Source organism: Vulpes vulpes, chromosome 14 (assembly GCF_048418805.1).
Source record: "Vulpes vulpes isolate BD-2025 chromosome 14, VulVul3, whole genome shotgun sequence".
NCBI classification, from domain to species: domain Eukaryota; kingdom Metazoa; phylum Chordata; class Mammalia; order Carnivora; family Canidae; genus Vulpes; species Vulpes vulpes.
Window position 1 is genome coordinate 45523433 of NC_132793.1, and position 21178 is coordinate 45544610.

The window sequence follows — 21178 nt, forward strand, 5'->3', positions numbered from 1 at the left end:
TTGTTTTGTAGTTTCTCTCAATTTCTTTTCCTTTGAGATATCTTTAACTCTGTTGAATCCATGATTATCATTATGTAAATATCTAAATGATATGAAAGAAAAGAAAATGCATGTAAATATAGATAGCTGAGTGGCTGCAGTGTTTCTGTAATGCAAATGAGCCTCAGTACTACCTCCTTTCCCTAAAGGAACTGGGTGCTAGCAGCATGATGGGGACATGGGAGTGTCTCATAGCTGGAGGTAAGAGTGGAAGGTGGGTTTTCCCCTTTATCCAGGGATATGCCTTGGGCATTTTATTATTTATGTTCCTCAGTCTGTCAAAGCAGGTTACTTCTCACTGCCTGAACTCTTGCTCTCCACATCAGGCATGGAATAGATCTGAATACATATTTTAAGGTCACTCTTGCTATGCAAATTCTGGTTGCTCTGTATTTAGAAACTCAGGAACTGAATAGATTTACCACCTAGTGTCCCTCCTTGTTTGAACTTGGTGATTCAGTCTAAAGAAGCAGGTCATCTCAGCCAGCTAGGCTGTACTCTGTCCAGTAGCTTCCTATTGTAGTCGCAACACACCATGAGCACAGAGCACATGGCAGGGCAGCAGCAGGCGTGAGGGAACAGACCATGAATTGATATACAGCAAATAATCAAAGCTATTGCTTATTTCAGGCTGGTAGGCATTAGAGAGTGTGTGTTGTAGAGAGGACATATATTTTGTAAGTTTGATATCGTGTAAATTTTTGTTTTGATATATTCAAGGAAATTGTATAAGTTTTAATATTTCATGATTCTAAAAGTTACCCTATTGATGCTCAAATCCTTTATTACAAGGCAACGCTGTATGTGGAATTTTTGCCATATCAGGAGACTGATTTATATTCCTGCAAATTTCCATCTTGAAGTTTTAGGACCTTAGATATGGAATTTGAGAATTCATAAGAATTTGCATCTCCTAGGAGAAGCAGCCTGGGGTTCGTTTTTGTTCTGTTCAATTTTTGTGTTCTTGTCTTATGCCTTACACCATTAACAGTGGGATATGGAGGGTTAGTCAAGGGATTGCAGTGAGATGCTTGAATAGAACAGAAGAGGCTGATGTCCCTCATTTAAGATTGAAGGGACTGCCTTCCCCACAGAGTGGATGGAATGGAGTAACTTGAATTGTCAAACACCATGTCTGTGAAAGAATGCTATTTCTTAATCCCAGGAAGGCAGGGAGGTTTAAACTTTGCCAGCTATGATTGCCGTGACAAGGATTCCAATATTATATTGAGGCTCCACAAGACTAGACTAGTCCCACTGTTCAGTAATAATGTCTGCCATGGGAGTAGGAGTAGGGAGATTGATGATTAGGTTGCTTTCTCAATCCTATCTTAATTCCCCATCACACAGTTGTTTCTGTTGGACTCTGCATAGAGGGATTTTCATCTGGAATGTTGTGAATTTAAGGAAAATCACAAAGCCTAATTACCTGTTCATTTAGAGGGAGCCTTTAAAGTTAAGATTTTTTTGCTGTTTGATTTGTTTGTTTGAGCTGTTGTGCATACTAGTGTTGAGTAGTGTCTGCCTGATGGTCCACATTGTTAGTGTTTTACTAACTGGCTTCTGTTCTTCATAAATATGTGTTTTTAAATTTTGTGTTCTGAAATATCTGACTGTATCTGTGGCCATTGCATAAAATGTGATTGTAAAAAGAGCTTTTTAAAAAGGAATTTGAATCAATTGGTATGAATCTGGTATGTTCAGGAAAGACTTATTGTTGGTAGAGAGCAGAAAAGAGTGGCAGAGATATATAGTATCAAAAAAACAAACCACTTTTTGTTTTTCCTTGCAGGTATATTATTTTTATCAGATGTAGTTTGTATCTTTTTTGTCAATTTGGAAAAGTTTGCTTTTTACCCAACTTCTCTGTACTTAGACTGTTGATAGGGAATATCATTCTCATAATTTAATTCAAATGAATTTAGTGTTGGGTTTAAAAAATAACAGTGATGACTTACTGAAAGATGAGCTACCATACACCACACCGGCAGCTTGCTGATGATCCTTCATACATGTCGTTTCATTTAATCCTCACAGTAACTGACAAAGAGAATGTTATCCCATCTCAAGTTGAGGCTGACAGAAGTTAAATTACCCAAGGCCATCAACCAGTAATGAAGTTGGAATTTCAAACTCTAACTAAAAAATACCCATCTCATTTTCAAGTACAGCAGTGCCTTCCTGAATTGTTAACATTTTGGTTTTTATGAACAGTGTTGGCCGTATGGTATCATGAATAAAATGGAAATTAGACTTTTTTTTTATAATTAGACTTTTTTTTAAAGTTATAAACTCTAGGAGAAATATAATTTTACTTTGTTATAACATTTTTTTGGCCTGTGGTAAAAACTACATGCATATTAAGGTTTTAGTTACAGTATCATTAAAATAGCCTCCTAAGCTCTCAATTTAAAAATAATTCAGTTTACTTGCAGTAGATCATATACTGTGAATAACAGAAGAAAACTTTACCATGAAAACCTTTTTGCCACTGTGTTTTTGGTCATTTAACATAATACTAAAGTTGCAGAGGATTTCAATTTTTTAATTAAATATTAAAATTCTTTAGGATGGTCACTGTTCATTGAATTAGGTACAAAGGGAAATAATAGTGAATTTTAAGTGATATCCAAGTCTTTAAGAAATCTGCATTTGTTACAAATGGATTTTTACTTGTACCTTGAATTTTAAAACATTATAAAATAATTTAGCAGTTATCTGGCAGTCTTATTAAAATATTATTTTTCTGATAGTTGTGTGAGGTTGAGCCTTCACCATTTAACTTCATTCTCCCCTGCATTGACTATTTTGTGTATTGCTACTTAATGTATTTATATTTTCCCCCTTACAACTTTGCTATTTGATTGTTAGGAAGTGATCATGAATTCATAACATGAGGAAACCACCAAAGGAAAAAAATAATTCAAGTCCTTTAATTTTTAAAAATATATAAAATTAAATTCTTTTTTCTTCTGAAGTAATTTTTATTCTAATGTTCAGATTCTTTTTTGAGTTTAAGCATAGGAATCTTTTTTTATATTCTTTTTTTTTGAGGAAGTAGAGTAGGCCAAGATCAGTCTTTGTATTTTTTTCAGTCTTTGTATTTTCTAAATATATTTGCCATATCTATTTAATAGCTGTAAAAGTTGTATTATCATGAAGCATGATTGTAATAGCAGTTGGATGTAACTTCTTATGTGAAATGAATAATTAAATCCTTCCTCTATAATGTCATAATTGTTTGCAGAGTCCTTCAGTATCTCCTAATACAAGTTTCACTTCTGATGGCTCCCCGTCTCCAATAGGAGGAATTAAGCGAAAAGCAGAAGACAGTGACAGTGAACCTGAGCCAGAAGATAACGTCAGGTGAAACCATTTTTTGGTAACACTTTGTTATCAAATTGCTGGAATACATGCTGCCTAATTAATGCTATTTAGCTTAGAGCAGCAGTGCCTTCAGATGCTTGCCTGTGATCTTTTTATCCACCAGTAATTAATGTGGAGAGTTCGAATAGTCAGTAAATTCCAGTGAGATGTGTAAGCTATAGCTGTTAAATCTAAGCATCTAGATTAGTATGCGTACAGGTTTTTGTCCTCCAAGCCACTTTTCCCTCTGAGACCACGCACTAGATCGGCTAGACATGAGGTGTTTAGCTCTGACTATGTGATCTGAATGTTACTGTTTTGAGATTAAATTTTTAAGCTGCTTAACACAGAAAGTTCAGTTACACTTGGATACTTAATGTAGTTTGCTTTAATCTTCTCAATTGGAGAGGTTCTTCCTCAAATGAAATATGCAGAAGTCATTCAGTTAAGAGATAAGTATGTATATTTTTGTAAGCCATAAACTTGCTTAAGTACAATTATATTTTAAGACTGAGAAGTTTCCCTTTAGCCGTATACTTAAAATTTGTGGTAGGAAACTTTGATTCTTTATCCAGAAATTTGAGATCGTTATATAAGATTAATAGCCTCTCATCTAATTAAATCCAGATTTGAACCCTGGGTCCTGAGTGCAAAAGGCCAACAAATCTTAATAATTGTAACTCATTAAGAATTTAGCAAAATGATATCTTACAAAGTTAAACAATAGTGGTCCACAACTGCTTTTTTTATAGGACATGGATGGTATGTTTACATTTATGATGAGAAACTTCTCAAGTGCCATGTATGGTTCTGTATTTTCCTAACGTCCTTTAATGTCAGATTCTGAGATCTATGGTGACTTGTGATTGAACATTTACCTGATCCTCTGTTTCTGCAACTTTGGCTTTTCCTTTTAGAGTATGTTGTTTTATTGTGTAACCATCTTGATCAATAGCAGCTTAATAGTTAACTTGATTTTTTAGTACTTTATTGTTAATCTCAGTGCTGAGAATAGTCAAGGTAGAAATGCTTCTGTCAAGAAATGCTTGGGATTCTTGATATGTATTTCCTTATTTTCTGTAAAGCACTTAAAATCCACATCACAGAGGATATTTCTCCTAATTGATGTTCTATGAATCCTTGGGGCAGGGGGGAGAGAATTAAAATTAGTGTGGTGTATTCTGGAACATGAGTGCAATTAATTTGTAAAATGTGGCACATGGTAGAAAACAGTCCTTAATGAGAATCATCTTGATGTTCTTGATCTGTCCTGAGGTGTTTTTTTGTTTTGTTTTGTTTTGTTTTGTTTTTTAAGTGTTCTTTGGCCTCTTTGTGTTCTTTAAATAAAATGTTTAAATCTTAGGAGAATGAAAAATGAGTACTTAAAAAAATTCTTTGAGTAAGAAAGTGGTTCTTCACATGTATTTTCAATGATTAATGATAATTTAGTGAATTAATCAACCCGTTTTTAAATTCTACCAGAACACACATGTGTGTACACACGTGTTTTCTTCCCTTAAGCCAGCCAGCAACTCTTAGCTAAAAGAGCGATAAGGCCCAAGGATAGGGAGAGTAGGTATAAACATAATTTTCTGCCTGGTTCCTAGATTATTCTTTTACAAACCATTTTTTACCTTTTAAAAAATTACCCGTGCAAATATTTTTGAAAAGTAATTGACTCCTTTGTTTAGCTTAAATGTATTTTAACAAACTGAGGGGAACTTAAATTATATAAAATATCTTCAGTATTTGAATCTTACAGTTTCAGAATTGGTCCACAATCAAAAACTGTGTAAAACAGTATTAAAATAATGAGAAAAAAAAAGCACACAAATGTATCTACTTTTTAATAAACAGTTATTTTCTCTTTTTCTGAAATGTACTTTTCTAGTGGTCTTAATAGAATCAGTGTTTAGGTTTTTGATGTTTAACTGTCTTTTAAGTTGATAATCCTGTGAAAGTGGGCTTTTTAGAAATAATTAAATGAAGCTGTGTTAGCATTACTGCTTGACTCATTCACATTTCACCTGGATATTAAACATAAAATGATTTGGGTGATAAGCCAGTGGACAGTTATGGAAAGTATTAATTCAATGTTAACTGGCTTTGCCTGGGTTTTAGGCTATGGGAAGCTGGTTGGAAGCAGCGGTACTACAAGAACAAATTTGATGTTGATGCAGCTGATGAGAAATTCCGTCGTAAGGTTGTACAGTCTTATGTTGAGGGGCTCTGCTGGGTCCTTCGATACTATTACCAGGTACAAAGAATATTTTCCTCTAAACCAAGCTAATCATTCTAGGAAGATCATAATTTCTGTGTGTATTATTGAGTTATATTATGAAATTAAATCCAGACTCATATTTTTCAAGCTTCCTGCGTAGAAATTCATTACCTTAAATAATATTTGTTTGTAAAGCCTTTGAAGCTTTTCAAGTGTTAATAGATAAACAAAGATAATTTTTGTTGTGCATTCAGCATCAAGTAGTGTAGTTGAGTATACTTGGTCTTTAACATAATTAAAAGTATAGTGATTTTTGAATTGGAAGTAAAAAATAAGTAATATCACTAAATGACTGAACAAAGAAAGGACAAAGCCTAGAAAATACTAGTAAGAATTTGAAAAGCATTTAAATGATACTATTTCCTCCATGTAATGTAGTGATATTACATGAAGTGCATTCTAATTGGTGTAATCCATATCTGATTTAAAGCTTTTGATCATCGAGATGTCAGATTGTGAGAGATAGGTAGACATATAGGGGATTGTAACACTAGTAATTAATATCTGGTTTCCTTCTCAGAACAAGGCAAGTTAAATCTGTTGTGATCTGGGGAAAGATGATGTTTGTCATTAAGTGGAAAGTGTAATTTAATCATTATCAACTATGTAATTATAAATTCATGTTTTACTTTTGTCAGGATTTTAATTCACTAGGCATAGAATCAAAACACATATCAGGAGGACTTCTCTTTCCTATCAGTAAAACTTACTGTTTTCTTTTTATGGGTTTACTTAAATATTTTTATTATAAAGAGAAAGTTGTCACAGTGAAAATAGGGAATCGTAAAATGAAACTTTGGCAGTTTTATTTAGTCACTGTTCAGTGATGTCCCTTACCCATCTGTATGCTAATTAAGTGCCAGCTACCACCGCTCTTATTTTGATGATGGCAGGAAAGAAATGTTAACCAAGCACATTTTAAGGGTAAAAAACTTCACCAAATTGTGTTTGTAAATAGAGAGTTTGGTATTAATTACTGATTATTAAAGACTTTGCAATAGTTTTTAAATACTTTAAATCTTATATAAAGTAAAAGTTCAGCTAAAACAACTGTTAAGACTCATGGGAAAAATAATCTGGAATATACACTGAAAATCATGTCTTTTATAAGTGGAATATTGTAGACTAAAATTCTAATTTTTGTTTGCCTTAGTGTCCATCTTGAACATAGATTTTTATTTTTGTTGTTTGTTTGTTTGTTTGTTTGTTTGTTTCTAATGATTGTAGGGCTGTGCTTCCTGGAAGTGGTATTACCCATTCCATTATGCACCATTTGCTTCAGACTTTGAAGGTATTGCAGACATGCCATCTGATTTTGAGAAGGGCACCAAACCAGTAAGCTTAATTATGTAGTCATAAAATTCATAGAATTTTGACTTAGATAAAAATTGCATCTTAAGCTTTTTTTCTTTCTTGCAGTTTAAACCATTGGAACAACTTATGGGAGTTTTTCCAGCTGCGAGTGGTAACTTTCTACCTCCATCATGGCGGAAGCTCATGAGTGATCCCGTTAGTGTCTTAGTATTTTGAGTGTAGTGGTAACTGGGTTTTGGTCATACATTTCACTAAGATTAGTCAGTTGCTTTTGCATCTCATAGTTAAACTAGTGAAGTCCAAAACCCCAGAGTAAAAGTATTGAATTCTTCTGTATATTCCCCCCACCCCACCTTTCACTTGGCTGTCAGAACCCTACCCAGTCAATAAAATTAATTTATGTTTGGGAGAATTCTTAGAACAGTTACTTTGTTCTCAACCTGTCTGTAAATCATTATTTTTATTTGTTCTAGCCATATGTGGTGGCTACCTGAGTTCAGACTGACTTACCTAAAATCATCTCTCTGGTGGTTTTGTGTGCCACAAAGAAAGGGGGGAGACCCAGGCAGGAAGTAGGAATTATTAGAATCTGTAAACTCTGCATTGGTTGTCTAGGGTACACAGTTGTCAGTTCTAAAATTCCTTCTAATAATGCCTCCCCCCCCCCCCATTTTTTAAAAAATAAAATTAATTTTGTTTTACTACTGGGATTAATGACCTGATATCTTAATAACATTTTTTTAAAGGAATAAAACCTTATTTTCTCATCAGGCCTGATGACATGAATGAAAGATACATCAAATTCTTTAAAACTCAGTCATGTGTGACTTTTGTTTTGAATGTTTACTTTTCTCCCTGATACAGGATTCTAGTATAATTGACTTCTACCCTGAAGATTTTGCTATTGATTTGAATGGGAAGAAATATGCGTGGCAAGGTAAAATTTAGACATTATTACTTTTTGTTTAAAATAATTTCCTCTTTTTGGTAAACTGTAAGCAAACATGATTTATGGAATGAAAGAATTTCTGTAAAAGATAAATATTTTAGGAATTACATGTCAAAATTTGATTTTTTTCTATCCATCCTGACATTAATTAGTAATTTTATAGTAACATTCTGATGAATAGTAAATTGGGTTGAAATAGATTGATTATTCTGTCTTTTGTCTCTTTTGTGATTAATTAATGAGTCTTGGGCTTGCTCCTTCCAGTTAGTAACTCATTGACACCTTGTATGGTTGCTGAGAAATACAGAAACATGATTGCATAATGTGGAGGTTCACTTATACTCCATGGGAATTTGAAAATGAAAACTGTATTAGAAATTTAGTTTTAAATACTTGACAGGAATCATTAAAGTTTATTTCTTATTTATTTATTCAGCTGTTATTTTCTCATTCCTTCTGTTTACTGCTTCTGTAAGAATGTCAATTTTAAATCAGTACTAAATTTAATGTTCTGTTTACCACTCAGCAAATGTGTGATGATGACTGAATATAAAACACAATAAAGAAATCTCGCACACAGTATGTCAACTGTTGTTTCATGCTAAAGCTCCTTTCAGCAAATCACCTTAACCTTTTCTTCCACTGTATATTTTTGTAAGATAATCACATTTGATAAAACCATGTTTTTACCTTTTCCTTGGTTAGTTCCTGTGGTGCAAATGACCATTAACATGACTCAGAGAATTGTGAGGCAGGGAGGGATAAATAATAATCTGCAAATTGAAAATCACTTTATGAAATTTAGGGTTGACTTTTGGTTTATGTAGTAAAAGAAATTTCATATTACTTTAATGGAATGATAATGGGAAATGCAGTCCTCTGATTGAGGTTAGCAGGTGTTGTGCTCTGTGGTCATAGTTTGTTATATATGAATGGATTAAAGTCTTAGATTGTTTTTAAGGTGCTTTGTGGAGGATATTTTGATTAGAGGGAGAGGAGGCTAAGAAGCAGTAAAGTAAAAATAGAAGTACATAATCAAGTATGTTTTTGTAAGTGTTAAATAAATAAATAAGTTTATAAATAAATATATAAACATGCGGATGTCTTGCTTTCTGTAAATATCATTGTAGTATAAATCATCCAGAGGAAAAGTGAGGCAATCAATGCACATTCATTAGTTTCTTCACATCCTTGCCAACATGTTATTTTCTTTTTTTATTCAGTATATGGCTTTTATGTATTTTTAGTTGAAGTATAATTGACATACAATATCCTATTTCAGGTGTACATCATGGTGATTTGATATTTTTATAGGTTATGAAATGATCCCTGTGATGTCTTAATTACCATCTATTACCATACAAAGTTACTATATAGTATTTTTGGCTATATTGCCTACACTGTATATTACATCCTCCTGATGGACTTATTAGAAGTTTGGACTTATAACTAGAAGTTTGTATCTCTCAATCTCCTTCACCTAGTTTACCTGTCTCCTCAACCTCTTCCCCCCTCTGGTAACCAACAGTTTGTTTCCTGAATCTGTGAGTCTGTTCCTGTTTTATTTTGTTTGTTCATTTGTTTTTTTAGATTCCAGATATAAGTGAAATCATGGTATTTGTCTTTGTCAGGACTTGTTTCCCTTAGTATAATACCCTGTAAGTTCATTGATACTGGAAATGGTAAGCTTTTGTTCTTTTATTATGGCTGAATAGTATTTCATTGTAGATGTACACCATATCTTTATCCGTTTGTCTGTCGATGGATACTTGGATTGGTTCTGTATCTTGGCTATTGTAAGTAATGCTGCAGGGAACATAAGGGTGTATTTATTTATTTCTTCAGATTGGTGTTTCTGTTTCTTTGGATAAATACCCAGAAGTGGAATTGCTGTATTGTATGGTATTGCTATTTTTAACATTTTGAGAACCTCCATACTGTATCCCATCGTGGCTGCACCATTGTGTATGAAGGTTCCCCTTGCACCACATCCTCACAAACACTTGTTTGTTTTTGTCTTTTTGATAATAGCCAATCTTAAAGATGTGAGGTGATAACTCATTGTGATTTTGATTTGCATTTCCCTGATAATTATTGATGTTGAGCACCTTTTCATGTGTCTCTTGGCTATATGTAATGTCTTCTTTTGAAAAATGTTTGTGGGATTCCTGGGTGGCGCAGCGGTTTGGCACCTGCCTTTGGCCCAGGGCGCGATCCTGGAGACCCGGGATCGAATCCCACATCAGGCTCCCGGTGCATGGAGCCTGCTTCTTCCTCCGCCTGTGTCTCTGCCTCTCTCTCTCTCTCTCTGTGACTATCATAAATAAATTTAAAAAAAAAAAAGAAAAATGTTTGTACAAATCCTCTGCCTGTTTTTTAATCGGATTTTTTATATTATGTAAATTCTTTACATATTTGGAATATCAACCCCTTATTGAATGTATGATTTGCTAATATCTCCCACTCAGTAGGTTGCCTTTTCATTTTGTTGATGTTTCTTTTGCTAAACAAAAGCTTTTTAGTCTGATATAGTCCCTTTTGTTTATTTTAGCTTTTGTTGTCCTTGCCTGAAGAGACTGATCCAAAAAGATATTGCTGAGGCTGATGTCAAAGAGCTTACTGCCTATAGCTTCTTCTAGTAGTTTTATAGTTTCAGGTCTTACATTCAAGTCTTTAATTCATTTTGAGTTTGTTTATATGGTGCAAGAAGATGGTCTAGGGTCTGGTTTTACTCTCCTAAATGTAGCTTTCTGGTTTTCTCCACACCATTTATTGAAAAGACTGTCTTTTCCCTTTGCATTTTCTTTCCTCCTTTGTCATAGATTAACTGACCCTATGTGATTTTTTTCTGGGTTGTTTTATTCATTGATCTATATGTCTGTTTTCATGTCAGTACCATACTGTTTTGTTTGTACCATAGTTATGTATAGTATGGTTTGAAATCAGGGAGTGGGATACCTTCCACTTTGTTCTTTCTCAAGATTGCTGTGCGTATTTGGTGTCTTTTGTGGTTCCATACAAATTTTAGAATTCCTTGTTCTAGTTGTGTGGAAAATGCCAGTAAGGTATTTTGATAGGGATTGCATTGAATCTATAGATTGCTTAGGATAGTATGGACATTTTAACAGTAGTCTTCCAATTCATAAGCGTGTAATATCTTTTCCATTTATATATGCCTATTTCCTGCTTTTTGATAGTAGCCATCCTAATGGGTATGAAGCAGTATCTCACTGTGCTTTTGATTTGTATTTCCTCAATGATTGGTGATGTTAAGCATTTTTTCATGTGCTTATTGGCTATTTCTAATTTTGGCAAAATGTCTATTCAAATTTTTTGCCTATTTTTGAATTGGGTTTATTTTCTTCCATTTTGTGATTGTCTTTCTATTTTGTATGATAGTGTCCTTTGATGCACATAAGTTTTTAATTATGATGGAAGTTCAATTTTTGTTGGACTATTCTGTCATTGCATGTGTTTTTGGTGTCATATGCAGGAAGTCTTTGCCAAATCCAGTGTTATGAAGCTTCCTCTCTGTTTTCTTTTAAGAGTTTTATAGTTTTAGCTCTTAACATTTAGGTCTTTGGTCCATTTTAATTAAATTTTTGTATAGGGCATATGAGGTTAGGTTCCAGCTTCATTCTTTTGGTATGAATATCCATTTTCCCAGCACCATTTGTTGAAAAGACTGTTCTTTTCCCATTGAATTGTTCTTGGCACCCTTATTAAGAGTCATTTGACTGTATATCTGAGGGCTTATTTATGGACTCTATATTCCATTGCCCAATATGCCTGTCTTTATGTCAGTACCAAACTGCTTTAACTGTAGCGTTAGTAAGTTTTACAGTCAAGTGATGAGAATCCTCCAAATTTATTTTTTTTCTTGAGGGTTGTTTTAGCTAGTTGGGGTCCCTTGAGATTCCAAATGAAGTTTAGGATGAATTGAAGCTCAGACCTTTAATGTTTTTTATATTTTATGTAAGTATTTTTATTTATTAGACTGTAGCAAGAATACAACTTTTTTGAGGTAAAATTTAGTAGTCTGAGGAGTTAGAGTTACTCCTCTATATGTTTTTTTTTTAAACTTATTGAAAAGTAATGTAATGCTTAAGTTCTTACCTAAGTTGAATGTATCTTAAAATGATAGAGGATAAAATATATCTGGGTATTTTTTCAATATTTATTGAACACTTGCATTGTTGTGTTTTTATAATATTTATATGACATGCGTAAGAGGAATATAGCATACTCATTTCAAATGTTATGTATTTTATATATGAACAGAGAATTTTAAGTCATTTGATCAGTCACACGGTGGCAGAACTAAGATCTGAACCCAGAGAGTGTGACCACTATGTTTACCTAAGTGTTACCACTACTTGGGTTACTTGTGTTGTTGAGAGGATTAAATGAGTGAATGAATGTAACATAATAAATAAGTACTCAGGAGAAATTGGCTGCTAATGTCTTTACTATCAGCTCACTCATGCGCTAACTGTATCACATATGAGTATAAGGCATTTCTTTCCTGGCCGGTAGGGCTGATTTGTTGTTTTGTAACCTTATTGCTGTCATTAGCACTGCAAATTGCTTACCAGTTGGAGCTGGCTTTTGGATTTGATATTGTAGAAGAGTCTTTCTGATAATTTGTGTAGCTCTTAAGTGTGTGACTAAACAAAACTTGAACAAGTCCCTACATTTTTCCCATGTAAATGTTTACCAGTAGATGAAATAGCTATTTCACCTATCAGCTCAGGTTATAGATGTTAATATTCCTGAAATCACTTTTCAGGCCCTTCAAAATTCACACTAGAACTTAGTTTCTTTTTAACTTTAAAAAATACATACTTGCCTTCTAGGTAATGAAATTGTGTTGCTAAACTTTGAAAATATGGTAGCTAAATAATTAATGACAACTTTGGGAACCTTTAATTTCTCATGATTTTAAAGAGAACACTCACAAGTATGGCAGTTTTGACTGACAATAGTTTCAAAATTATTTAGCTCTATTTAGCATTTCTCTTTGCTATTTTACATTTTTTATTTTGTTAAAGACTATACTGTATGTGGCATAACATATACATATGGTTCAATAACTTTGTACATTTTTCTGATAATAGATACTATATTACTGGTGTGCTGCTTTGAAAATTATGGTTGGAGGTTGAAATAAAACAATTACCTTATTAATTCCAGCACATTCTACAGGACGGTTTTCAGCCTGAATATGAACAACTGCAATTCTGCCCACTGCCCCAAAGTTTTATAAGTCAGTCTATAAAAAACGTTTTGTATCTAAATCAGTTATTAGGTTTTAAAATGTTAGCGGTACTATGCGGTTTTAGAGTTGGAAGACATTTCATGTGTTTATTCACAATGAAAGGACTTTCTGAATATTTTAGTTGAAGTCCTAGAAAGATGAAAGGACAAACTCAAGCTCTTGCCACATTAACTGGCTTGCCTAAGGGTATCCTCTTAAGTAAGGCGTGAGAACATAGACTGGTGTCCAGGTGGCCACTTGTTCATTTAATTTAAAAATTTTATCATCATGCAAACATAGTTTTTTTCATATGTGCCATTTTAAGGATGGAAGATATATAAAACTTTATTCTTTTTTGACCATAAGGAAAGTATTTGCATCTGAGATTTGAATAAATAGGTTCAATTCCAAAGTGTTTTTACATCAACAGGGATATTCTACTGGAAATGTTTATTTGGACCAATAATAAGTGGAATTTGGGTTATCCTAATAGTTGAGTGTTGGTGTGCATTTCTTTCCCAGGTGTTGCTCTGTTGCCTTTTGTGGATGAGCGAAGGCTGCGAGCTGCTCTAGAAGAGGTGTACCCAGACCTCACTCCAGAAGAGAGTAAGAACTACCACTTGGTCTCAACATTGAGTCTGTATTGTACGACTTTACACTTCCCTATGGAATTAGACACTTTCCGTTTGTCAAATTTCACACAAGGGGCATAAACCATTGGTTATTACTTCTTTAAAAACCAAGTCAAATTTGCATCTAAAACGTATTATCCATAAGGGACACCTGGGTGGCTCAGTGGTTGAGCGTCTGCCTTTGGCTTGGGGCATGATCCTGGTGTCCTGGGATCGAGTCCTGCACCGGGCTCCCTGCTGAGGAGACAGCCTGCTTCTCCCTCTCTCAGACTTTCTCTTTCTCAAATATATACATAAAATCTTAAAAAAAAAAAAACAAAAACAAAACACTTCAAGGGGTGCCTGGATGGCTCAGTCTGTTAAGTGTCATGAGTTCAAGTCCCTTATTGGGCTCCATGTTGGGCATGGGGCCTACTTAAAAAAAAAAAAAAAAGACTTGAAGAATGTCCTTTGACTTTGATTCTTTTTTTATTTTATTTTATTATTTTTTAAAGATTTATTTCTTTTCGAGAGAAAGCGCAAGCATATATGAGGGGAGGAGGGGGAGGAGGGAGAAAGAGAATCCTCAAGCAGACTCCACCCTGAGCGCAGAGCCTGACATGGGGCTCAGTCCCAGAACCCTGAGATTGAGACCTGCGCCAAAATCTAGAGTCAGCCATTTAACTAACTGAGCCACTCAGGTGCCCCTTAACTTTTTGATTCTTATATGACCTGCACACACGGAAATATTTTTCCATGCTGGGAGTGTATTATTTTCCTTTATCTCCCTTCTTCCCTTCATCTCTTCTAAATAACAATAACTTTGTTTAAAAAGTTATGTTGAAACAAAGGCATTCACTCATAGATTGCTAACCTGAATGTTATTTTGTACAAAAAGTGGCATTTAAAATACAGTTAAGGTGGGCCGCCGGGGCTGGTGAAGGATCTCAAGATGGCTGGACGAAAACTTGCTCTAAAAAACATTGACTGGGTAGCTTTTGGGGAGATCATACCCCGAAGCCAGAAGGCCATTGCCAACTCCTTGAAAGCCTGGAATGAGATGCTTACCTCCAGGTTGGCTACTCTTACTGAGAAACCACCTGCTATTGACTGGGCTTACTACAAGGCCAATGTGGCAAAGGCTGGCTTGACTTTGAGAAGAAGTTTAATGCCCTGAAGGTTCCTGTGGCAGAGGATAAATACACTGTCTAGGTGGATGCTGAAGAAAAATAAGATGTGAAAAACTGTGCTGAGTTTTTGTCTCTCTCAAAGGCCAGGATTAAAGAATATGAAAAATAGCTGGAGAAGATGAAGAACATAATTCCATCTGATCAGATGACTGTTGAGGACTTGAATGAAGTCTTCCCAGAAACCTAATTAGACAAGAAGAAGTATCCCTATTGGCCTCACAAGCGAATCGAAAATTTATAAACTTGAGTTGGGGAGAAAGCCCAGCCTTCAAATTATAAACATTGGACATTAAAAATAGTGATATGGTGAAAAAAAATAAAATACAGTCAAAAGTATAGGGAAATTACAAAGCTAGATTCTTTGGAAAATTTATTTAACACCAGTATAATAAGCCTGTATAGAAGTAATTTCTCTGGCAGCCATCCTTGAATAGTCTTTATTATCAGATCGTATAATTAGTTTGGGTTTTCTCAGGAAATGGTTATATTGTTCTGTATAAATTACTTTGTCCCTTATCTTATAATACTATATATATTCAGATATCTTTTTAGTGACAGTTTTTTTCTGATAAATATTGATCTTTGAGACCTTATTGTCAAACTTGATTTTCTTCTATGGAGACCTCACATTTAGGTCTATTACTTTTAAATTATTTTTATAAACCTTATATTTAAGTTTTTAAAATTTAGATGTTTCTTATTTTATTCTCGTAAAAGTTGCTCTTGGAGATATAATTGTTTGATCTTTATTCTTTCCTTATTTTTCCCCCAGCTAAAAGAAACAGTCTTGGAGGTGATGTCTTATTTGTGGGGAAACATCACCCACTTCACGACTTCATTTTAGAACTCTACCAGACAGGTTCTACAGAGGTATGATCTCTTTTTCCATAATGAAGTGCTTTTAGTGTGATTACTTGGTTAATTCATCAGAAATACATTGGTTAAGTTTTGATAAAATAGAAACAGATACACTGTTTTAATCTTTAAAAATCATTTAAAAAGTGTAAAATTTTGTGGCATTAGGTCTATGTACAGGATTGTGTAGCCATCACTGCTATCCACTTTCAGAACTTACTACTTCTCAAACAGAAACTGGATATCCCTTAACACATCTCCATTCTTCTTTCCCCTTACTTCTGGTAATCTGTCTTCCACTTTCTGTCTGTATGAATTTACTTGTTCTTTGTAAGTGGAATCCTATAGTATTTGTCCTCTTACGTCTGATGTGTTTTACTTAGCATAAGATTTTCAAGGTTCATCCATGTTTTAGCATGCATCAGGACGTCATTCCTTTTATGGCCTTTTCTTTATCCATTCATCTCTTGATAGAAACCTGGGTTGTTTCCTCCTCCTGGCTCTTAAGAATTATGCTACTTTGAGCATTGGTGTATAGGTATATATGTGAGTTCCTGCTTTCCATTCTTTTGGGTATATGATAAGGAATGCATTTTTCCGCAGCCAGTGGATGTACCACCTGAACTATGTCATGGGATTCAGGGGAAGTTTTCGTTGGATGAAGAAGCTGTTCTTCCAGATCAGTAAGCATTCATTTATTCACATTGCGGGGGTTGGGAGGAAGTTTAGCTAGCATTTTTTCCTGGTTGCCTAAATGTTTTATTTTCTGGTAATAGTGAAAAAACAAAACAACCTGCTGGACTATAAAAAAGACTTGGGGTCAGAGCCTAGCTCTTCAGCCCCTGTATATACAGGAGGCCCTGGGGGTCCCTAAAGCCCTTACAGGAGATCCATGAGGTCAAAACTATTTTCATAATAATACTAAGATGCTATTATATTATTTGCTTTTCTCATTCTCTTTCTCTCTTGAGTGTACAGTGGAGTTTTCCAGAAGCTGAATGTAGTGTGATAGCTATCTCAAGAGATTGAATCAGAAGCAGATAAGAGAATCCAGCTATTAAGATAGATATTAAGCCAGATATTAAAGAAATTTTCAAAAATGTAAGACAATGACACTTCTCTTTTTTTTTGCTTTGTAAAAAGTTTTTCATAAAAAAATGTTATTTAATGTTAACATGTCATAGGTTTATTGTTATCTTTAAATTAGTATTTCAGAAATTTCTTAGTTTTAATTTTAATAAGTAAATATTGATAGACATAACCGGTGTAACCAGGAGCTCTTTGAGGTCCTTTTTAGGACTGTTTTAAATGGGTTCTGAGATCAGAGTTTGGGAATTGCTAGTCAATTGTATCTTCTCTTTTCTAGATAATATTGGGTGGTTTTCCAAAGCAGTGACGCTATTTTGTAATTTCTCTGGCAGTTTGTGAGAGATCTGGTTGCTCTACATTCTTGCAAACCCTTAGAATTGTCATGACCTTAATTTTTGTCAATTTAATGGATGTTTATTGGCACCTTGTGGCTTTCAGTTGCATTTCTCTGATTACTAGTGAAATTGAATGCCATATGGTATATTTATTGACCATTTGATTTTCCTCATTTATAAAGTACCTGTTTTATTCTTCTGTTATTTGTTCCCCCTGGGCACCTTTTTGGTTTGTTTGTATCCTTTACAAATTCTGACATTAGCTATTTGCCAATAATAGTTTTCTGTTATTCCTTGTTAACAAGGAACAGGATTTTTTTTTTTTTTAAGACAGGATCTTTTTTTAAAGATATAATTGGTTATGTCATTTTTGTTGGTACATTTTTAATGATTTCTCTTTCCTAAAGCAACATTTTAATTCCACTTATCCAAAAGGTTACAACTTACTCTCTTCTTTCTCTTTAGAATAGTATGTTCTCCTGTCCCCATGTTACGAGATCTGACACAAAACGCTGCAATCAGGTAAATCTTTCAAAATTCATGCCGTTGGACCAAAACACAGCTCTGAACTTGCAAATAAGTTTAAGATCTCTGAATCACAAGGAAATGGCAGCCATTATTCCACCAGGGCTTTGAGATTGGAGAGTCCCTGTGTTGCAGACCTCAGAACAGAGCCTCTTGACTTTAAATTATGTATATTGTTAAGGTTACTGATTTAACAAGCTTGCTTCTCTGCTTTCTGGTTTCCCCTGACAACATCTGATTCTTCCCGGATTAGGAGAGTGGGAGGTAGAAAGTAGGAGTTCCTAGGAGTAGTTTACTGTGTAGGAGCAAACAGACCTCTTTACCCCAGAGGCCCACACAGCTTATAATAATCTGTGTTATAACAGATTATTGTAATTATACTTACAGGTGTGGCCCTGCAGAGTTTAAAAACAAAACTGTTACATATTGTAATTTTGGTTGAGATAGAAGGAATTTGTAGAAATGTTTACCAACGATTATTATAAACTATATACAGGGCTAATTTCTGCTACCTGGAAGATGTACTTATATTTCATTTCTTGCCTGATGACAGCATTTTCTATATGTAAATATAATTGTTTAGAACACACTTAGTACTCATTTGCCTAATTCTTGCATTTAATCACTAATCTCAACGACAGGGTTTATGTTACCGTTTTCTTAGACAAGACTAAGTTTTAGGCAGGACTAAGACAAACAGATCCTAGTAATTCAAGGATTTTGTAAAAGCCTGCTTGCCTTTTAGACTGTTCCTAAATCCTCCTTTCCCAGTCATACTTACTATTTCTCTTCTCTTGGGAAGTGTTTTAGATTTTATTTAGATCTTTTGTGTAAAGTGTAAGCATGTTAATTTTCCTCTCCTTAATAGATTCAGATAGCAGCTGCCACTTTAGAAAGGCTTTTATTTAAAGAAAACTGTGGTGAATTAAGAAAAATCTTTCTAGATTACTTTTATTTATCTTAACACATATTTTTAAATCATCTTTTTTTTAAAAAAAGATTTTATTTTTATTTATTCATGAGAGACGGAGAGAAAGAGAGGCATAGACATGGGCAGAGGGAGAGGCAGGCTCCTTGCAGGGAGCCCGATATGGGACTTGATCCTGGAACTGGGATCACGCCCTGGGCTGAAGGCAGGCACTCAACTGCTGAGCCACCCAGGCATCCCGTAAATCATCTTTACACATAATTTGTTCTGGTTCTTTGTCTTTGAGCTCTTCTGTTAAGGGTGGGTAAGAATAGTGAGCCAAGCTCTTGGGCTCATCACATTCTGGTTTGGGCAGATCCAGTGGGGACACTATTGACCCTTGTGGTCTCTGCCTTGCAGTGGTGCTTTAGGCTAGTTAATCCCACTGATTCTGTCTTTGGATTGTCATATGCTTCTTTGTGCTTGTCACATGCAGTTTTTCTGCATGTTTTCAGAGGCCTTTCTGCCCAGCCCTCTAGAAGTAGTTAATTCTACTTAACTTCCTGATTAGGATAGAGAGTCTTATCCAAGGGAGGAATTACAAAATTGACAAATTCTCTAGCTTCTTTCTGTTTGTATGGTGGTGTTACTGTTAGTTGGCTGCTTCTGATCCTGAAGAGGCCTTTGGTATGATTTGATATCCACTGTGTTCATAAAATTATTAAGTTTACAAGACAAATCCCAGATCTAGGTACATAGTCAGTATGTGTTGAAAATAACCTCACAATAAAATTGATTTGCCTTAATTCTTTAGAGATTTGTGAAAGACCATTTTAACTTTTACCTTATGAGCTAATTTTCTTCTGAGGGATCAACTTTATCAGGTTGATCAGTTTAGTGCAATTTTTGTGTGTTTATGTTTGTTTGGGGGCTTATTGTTCATCCCAGTGTTGTGTTTGTTTTATAAATGAAAATTTGAGAATGCAGGCCCTGGTGCCAATTGCTTGTTACTACTATTTTGACTACTGGCAGTTTTTCCCTTGTCTGTTTGGATGCATCTGGTATTCCATCCCATATTTGAGAAGTTGTTTCTTCAGCTTGGGTTTAGGTGGGTTTTTCCCATCACATAAATCTTTAACCTGTAGTGTTAAAAAAAAGCATATGATAGAGGTTATTGAAGTGTTTAAGTTCCTAGAAGGACTCTTAGCGAAGTTTGCTCAGCTGTGACCCAGGGGATCTTTTTTTTTAATTCTGATTCCATAAGTCAACATATTAGTAACTTAATTTTGAATAGAACAGAACTATCTTCCTTAATTTTCCTCATCCTGCTCTTCACTATTGTAATTTGCTTAGAAATAATATCAGTAGACTGACTTTTTGCTGACTTTAAAATATAGGAGCACCTGGATGGCTCAGTTGGTTAAGTGTCTGCCTTCAGCTTAGGTCATGATCTTAGGATCCTGGGATCAAGCCCTGTGTCAGGCTCCCTGTTCAGCAGGGAGTCTGCTTCTTTCTCCCCCTCTGCCCTTCCCCCTGTTTGTGAGATAGATAGATAGATAGATAGATAGATAGATAGATAGATAGATAGATATTTTTTTAAGGCTTTAAATATATAAAACCCCATATGATTTTAAAATTAAAGAGATGTCTTCCCACTGCAGTGGCACAATTTTCTATTCATCTAGAGGAGTAGACCCCCACACTCTTTTGTTTTACCTTGGACTCAGTGTTCCAGACTTCTCTGTCCAGTGGCTCTTACCAGTTCTTGTTCATCTCCCCTCTCTGTCTCTGACCCTCCTGTTTTCCCAGTTGCTCAAACTTACATTCTGCTTTCATATTATATACTTTGGCTTCTCATTCTGCATTAATCCCTAGATCTACATGACTCTTCTGGATTTTCTTTTTCCCAATTGTTTTTTGTGTCCGGCTCTTCCCAGTGTACCTATTAGTAGTTTCTTTTTCTTTTTCTTCATTTTGTAGTTTCTTCTCCTGAATTATTGTAATGATCTCCCAGGTAATTTATTTGATTTCATCTTCCCACCAGTCTACTGGCATATGCTATGGGGCTTATCTTTGTTAAACACTACCATTTCTCAGAAATTTTTGCTCTAGAGTGTCAGTGGAATTATAATTACACTTCCTTGCTTTTTCAAGGCCTACCATGGTTTGACAGAGCCATAGCTCTGTGCCTGAATCCCCACAGTTCCTCAAGGACACCTACCTCCTCATTCAACCCAGCTTTTCTCATCAGTATCCTATTGACCTCTCTACCTTCCTTCCATTGTTTCAAATGCTCCTTCCTGTGTAGACTATCTTTCATAGCTTTTCTTCTCTTTAGAAAGATAATCTAGAATTTATGTACTCTTGTATGTTATTTTCATCAGTAGCATTGTTAAGTTTTTTTCCCCCCTCATAGCACCTGGCACAATTCTAAACCTGTGTAAAAGCCCAGGTGTTCAT

General features: G+C 34.7%; 1 protein-coding gene across 1 annotated transcript in view; it reads left to right on the forward strand.

Annotated features, from left to right (window-relative positions):
* Positions 1-21178, forward strand: part of XRN2 (5'-3' exoribonuclease 2) — an 85143-nt gene that overhangs the window by 36093 nt on the left and 27872 nt on the right. The window contains exons 16-24 of the mRNA XM_026002327.2: positions 3287-3405; positions 5527-5662; positions 6914-7021; positions 7106-7195; positions 7865-7937; positions 13729-13812; positions 15780-15877; positions 16466-16545; positions 17752-17808. Coding sequence (XP_025858112.1) covers positions 3287-3405; positions 5527-5662; positions 6914-7021; positions 7106-7195; positions 7865-7937; positions 13729-13812; positions 15780-15877; positions 16466-16545; positions 17752-17808 — 845 coding nt within the window. The remainder of the gene's footprint in view (positions 1-3286; positions 3406-5526; positions 5663-6913; positions 7022-7105; positions 7196-7864; positions 7938-13728; positions 13813-15779; positions 15878-16465; positions 16546-17751; positions 17809-21178) is intronic.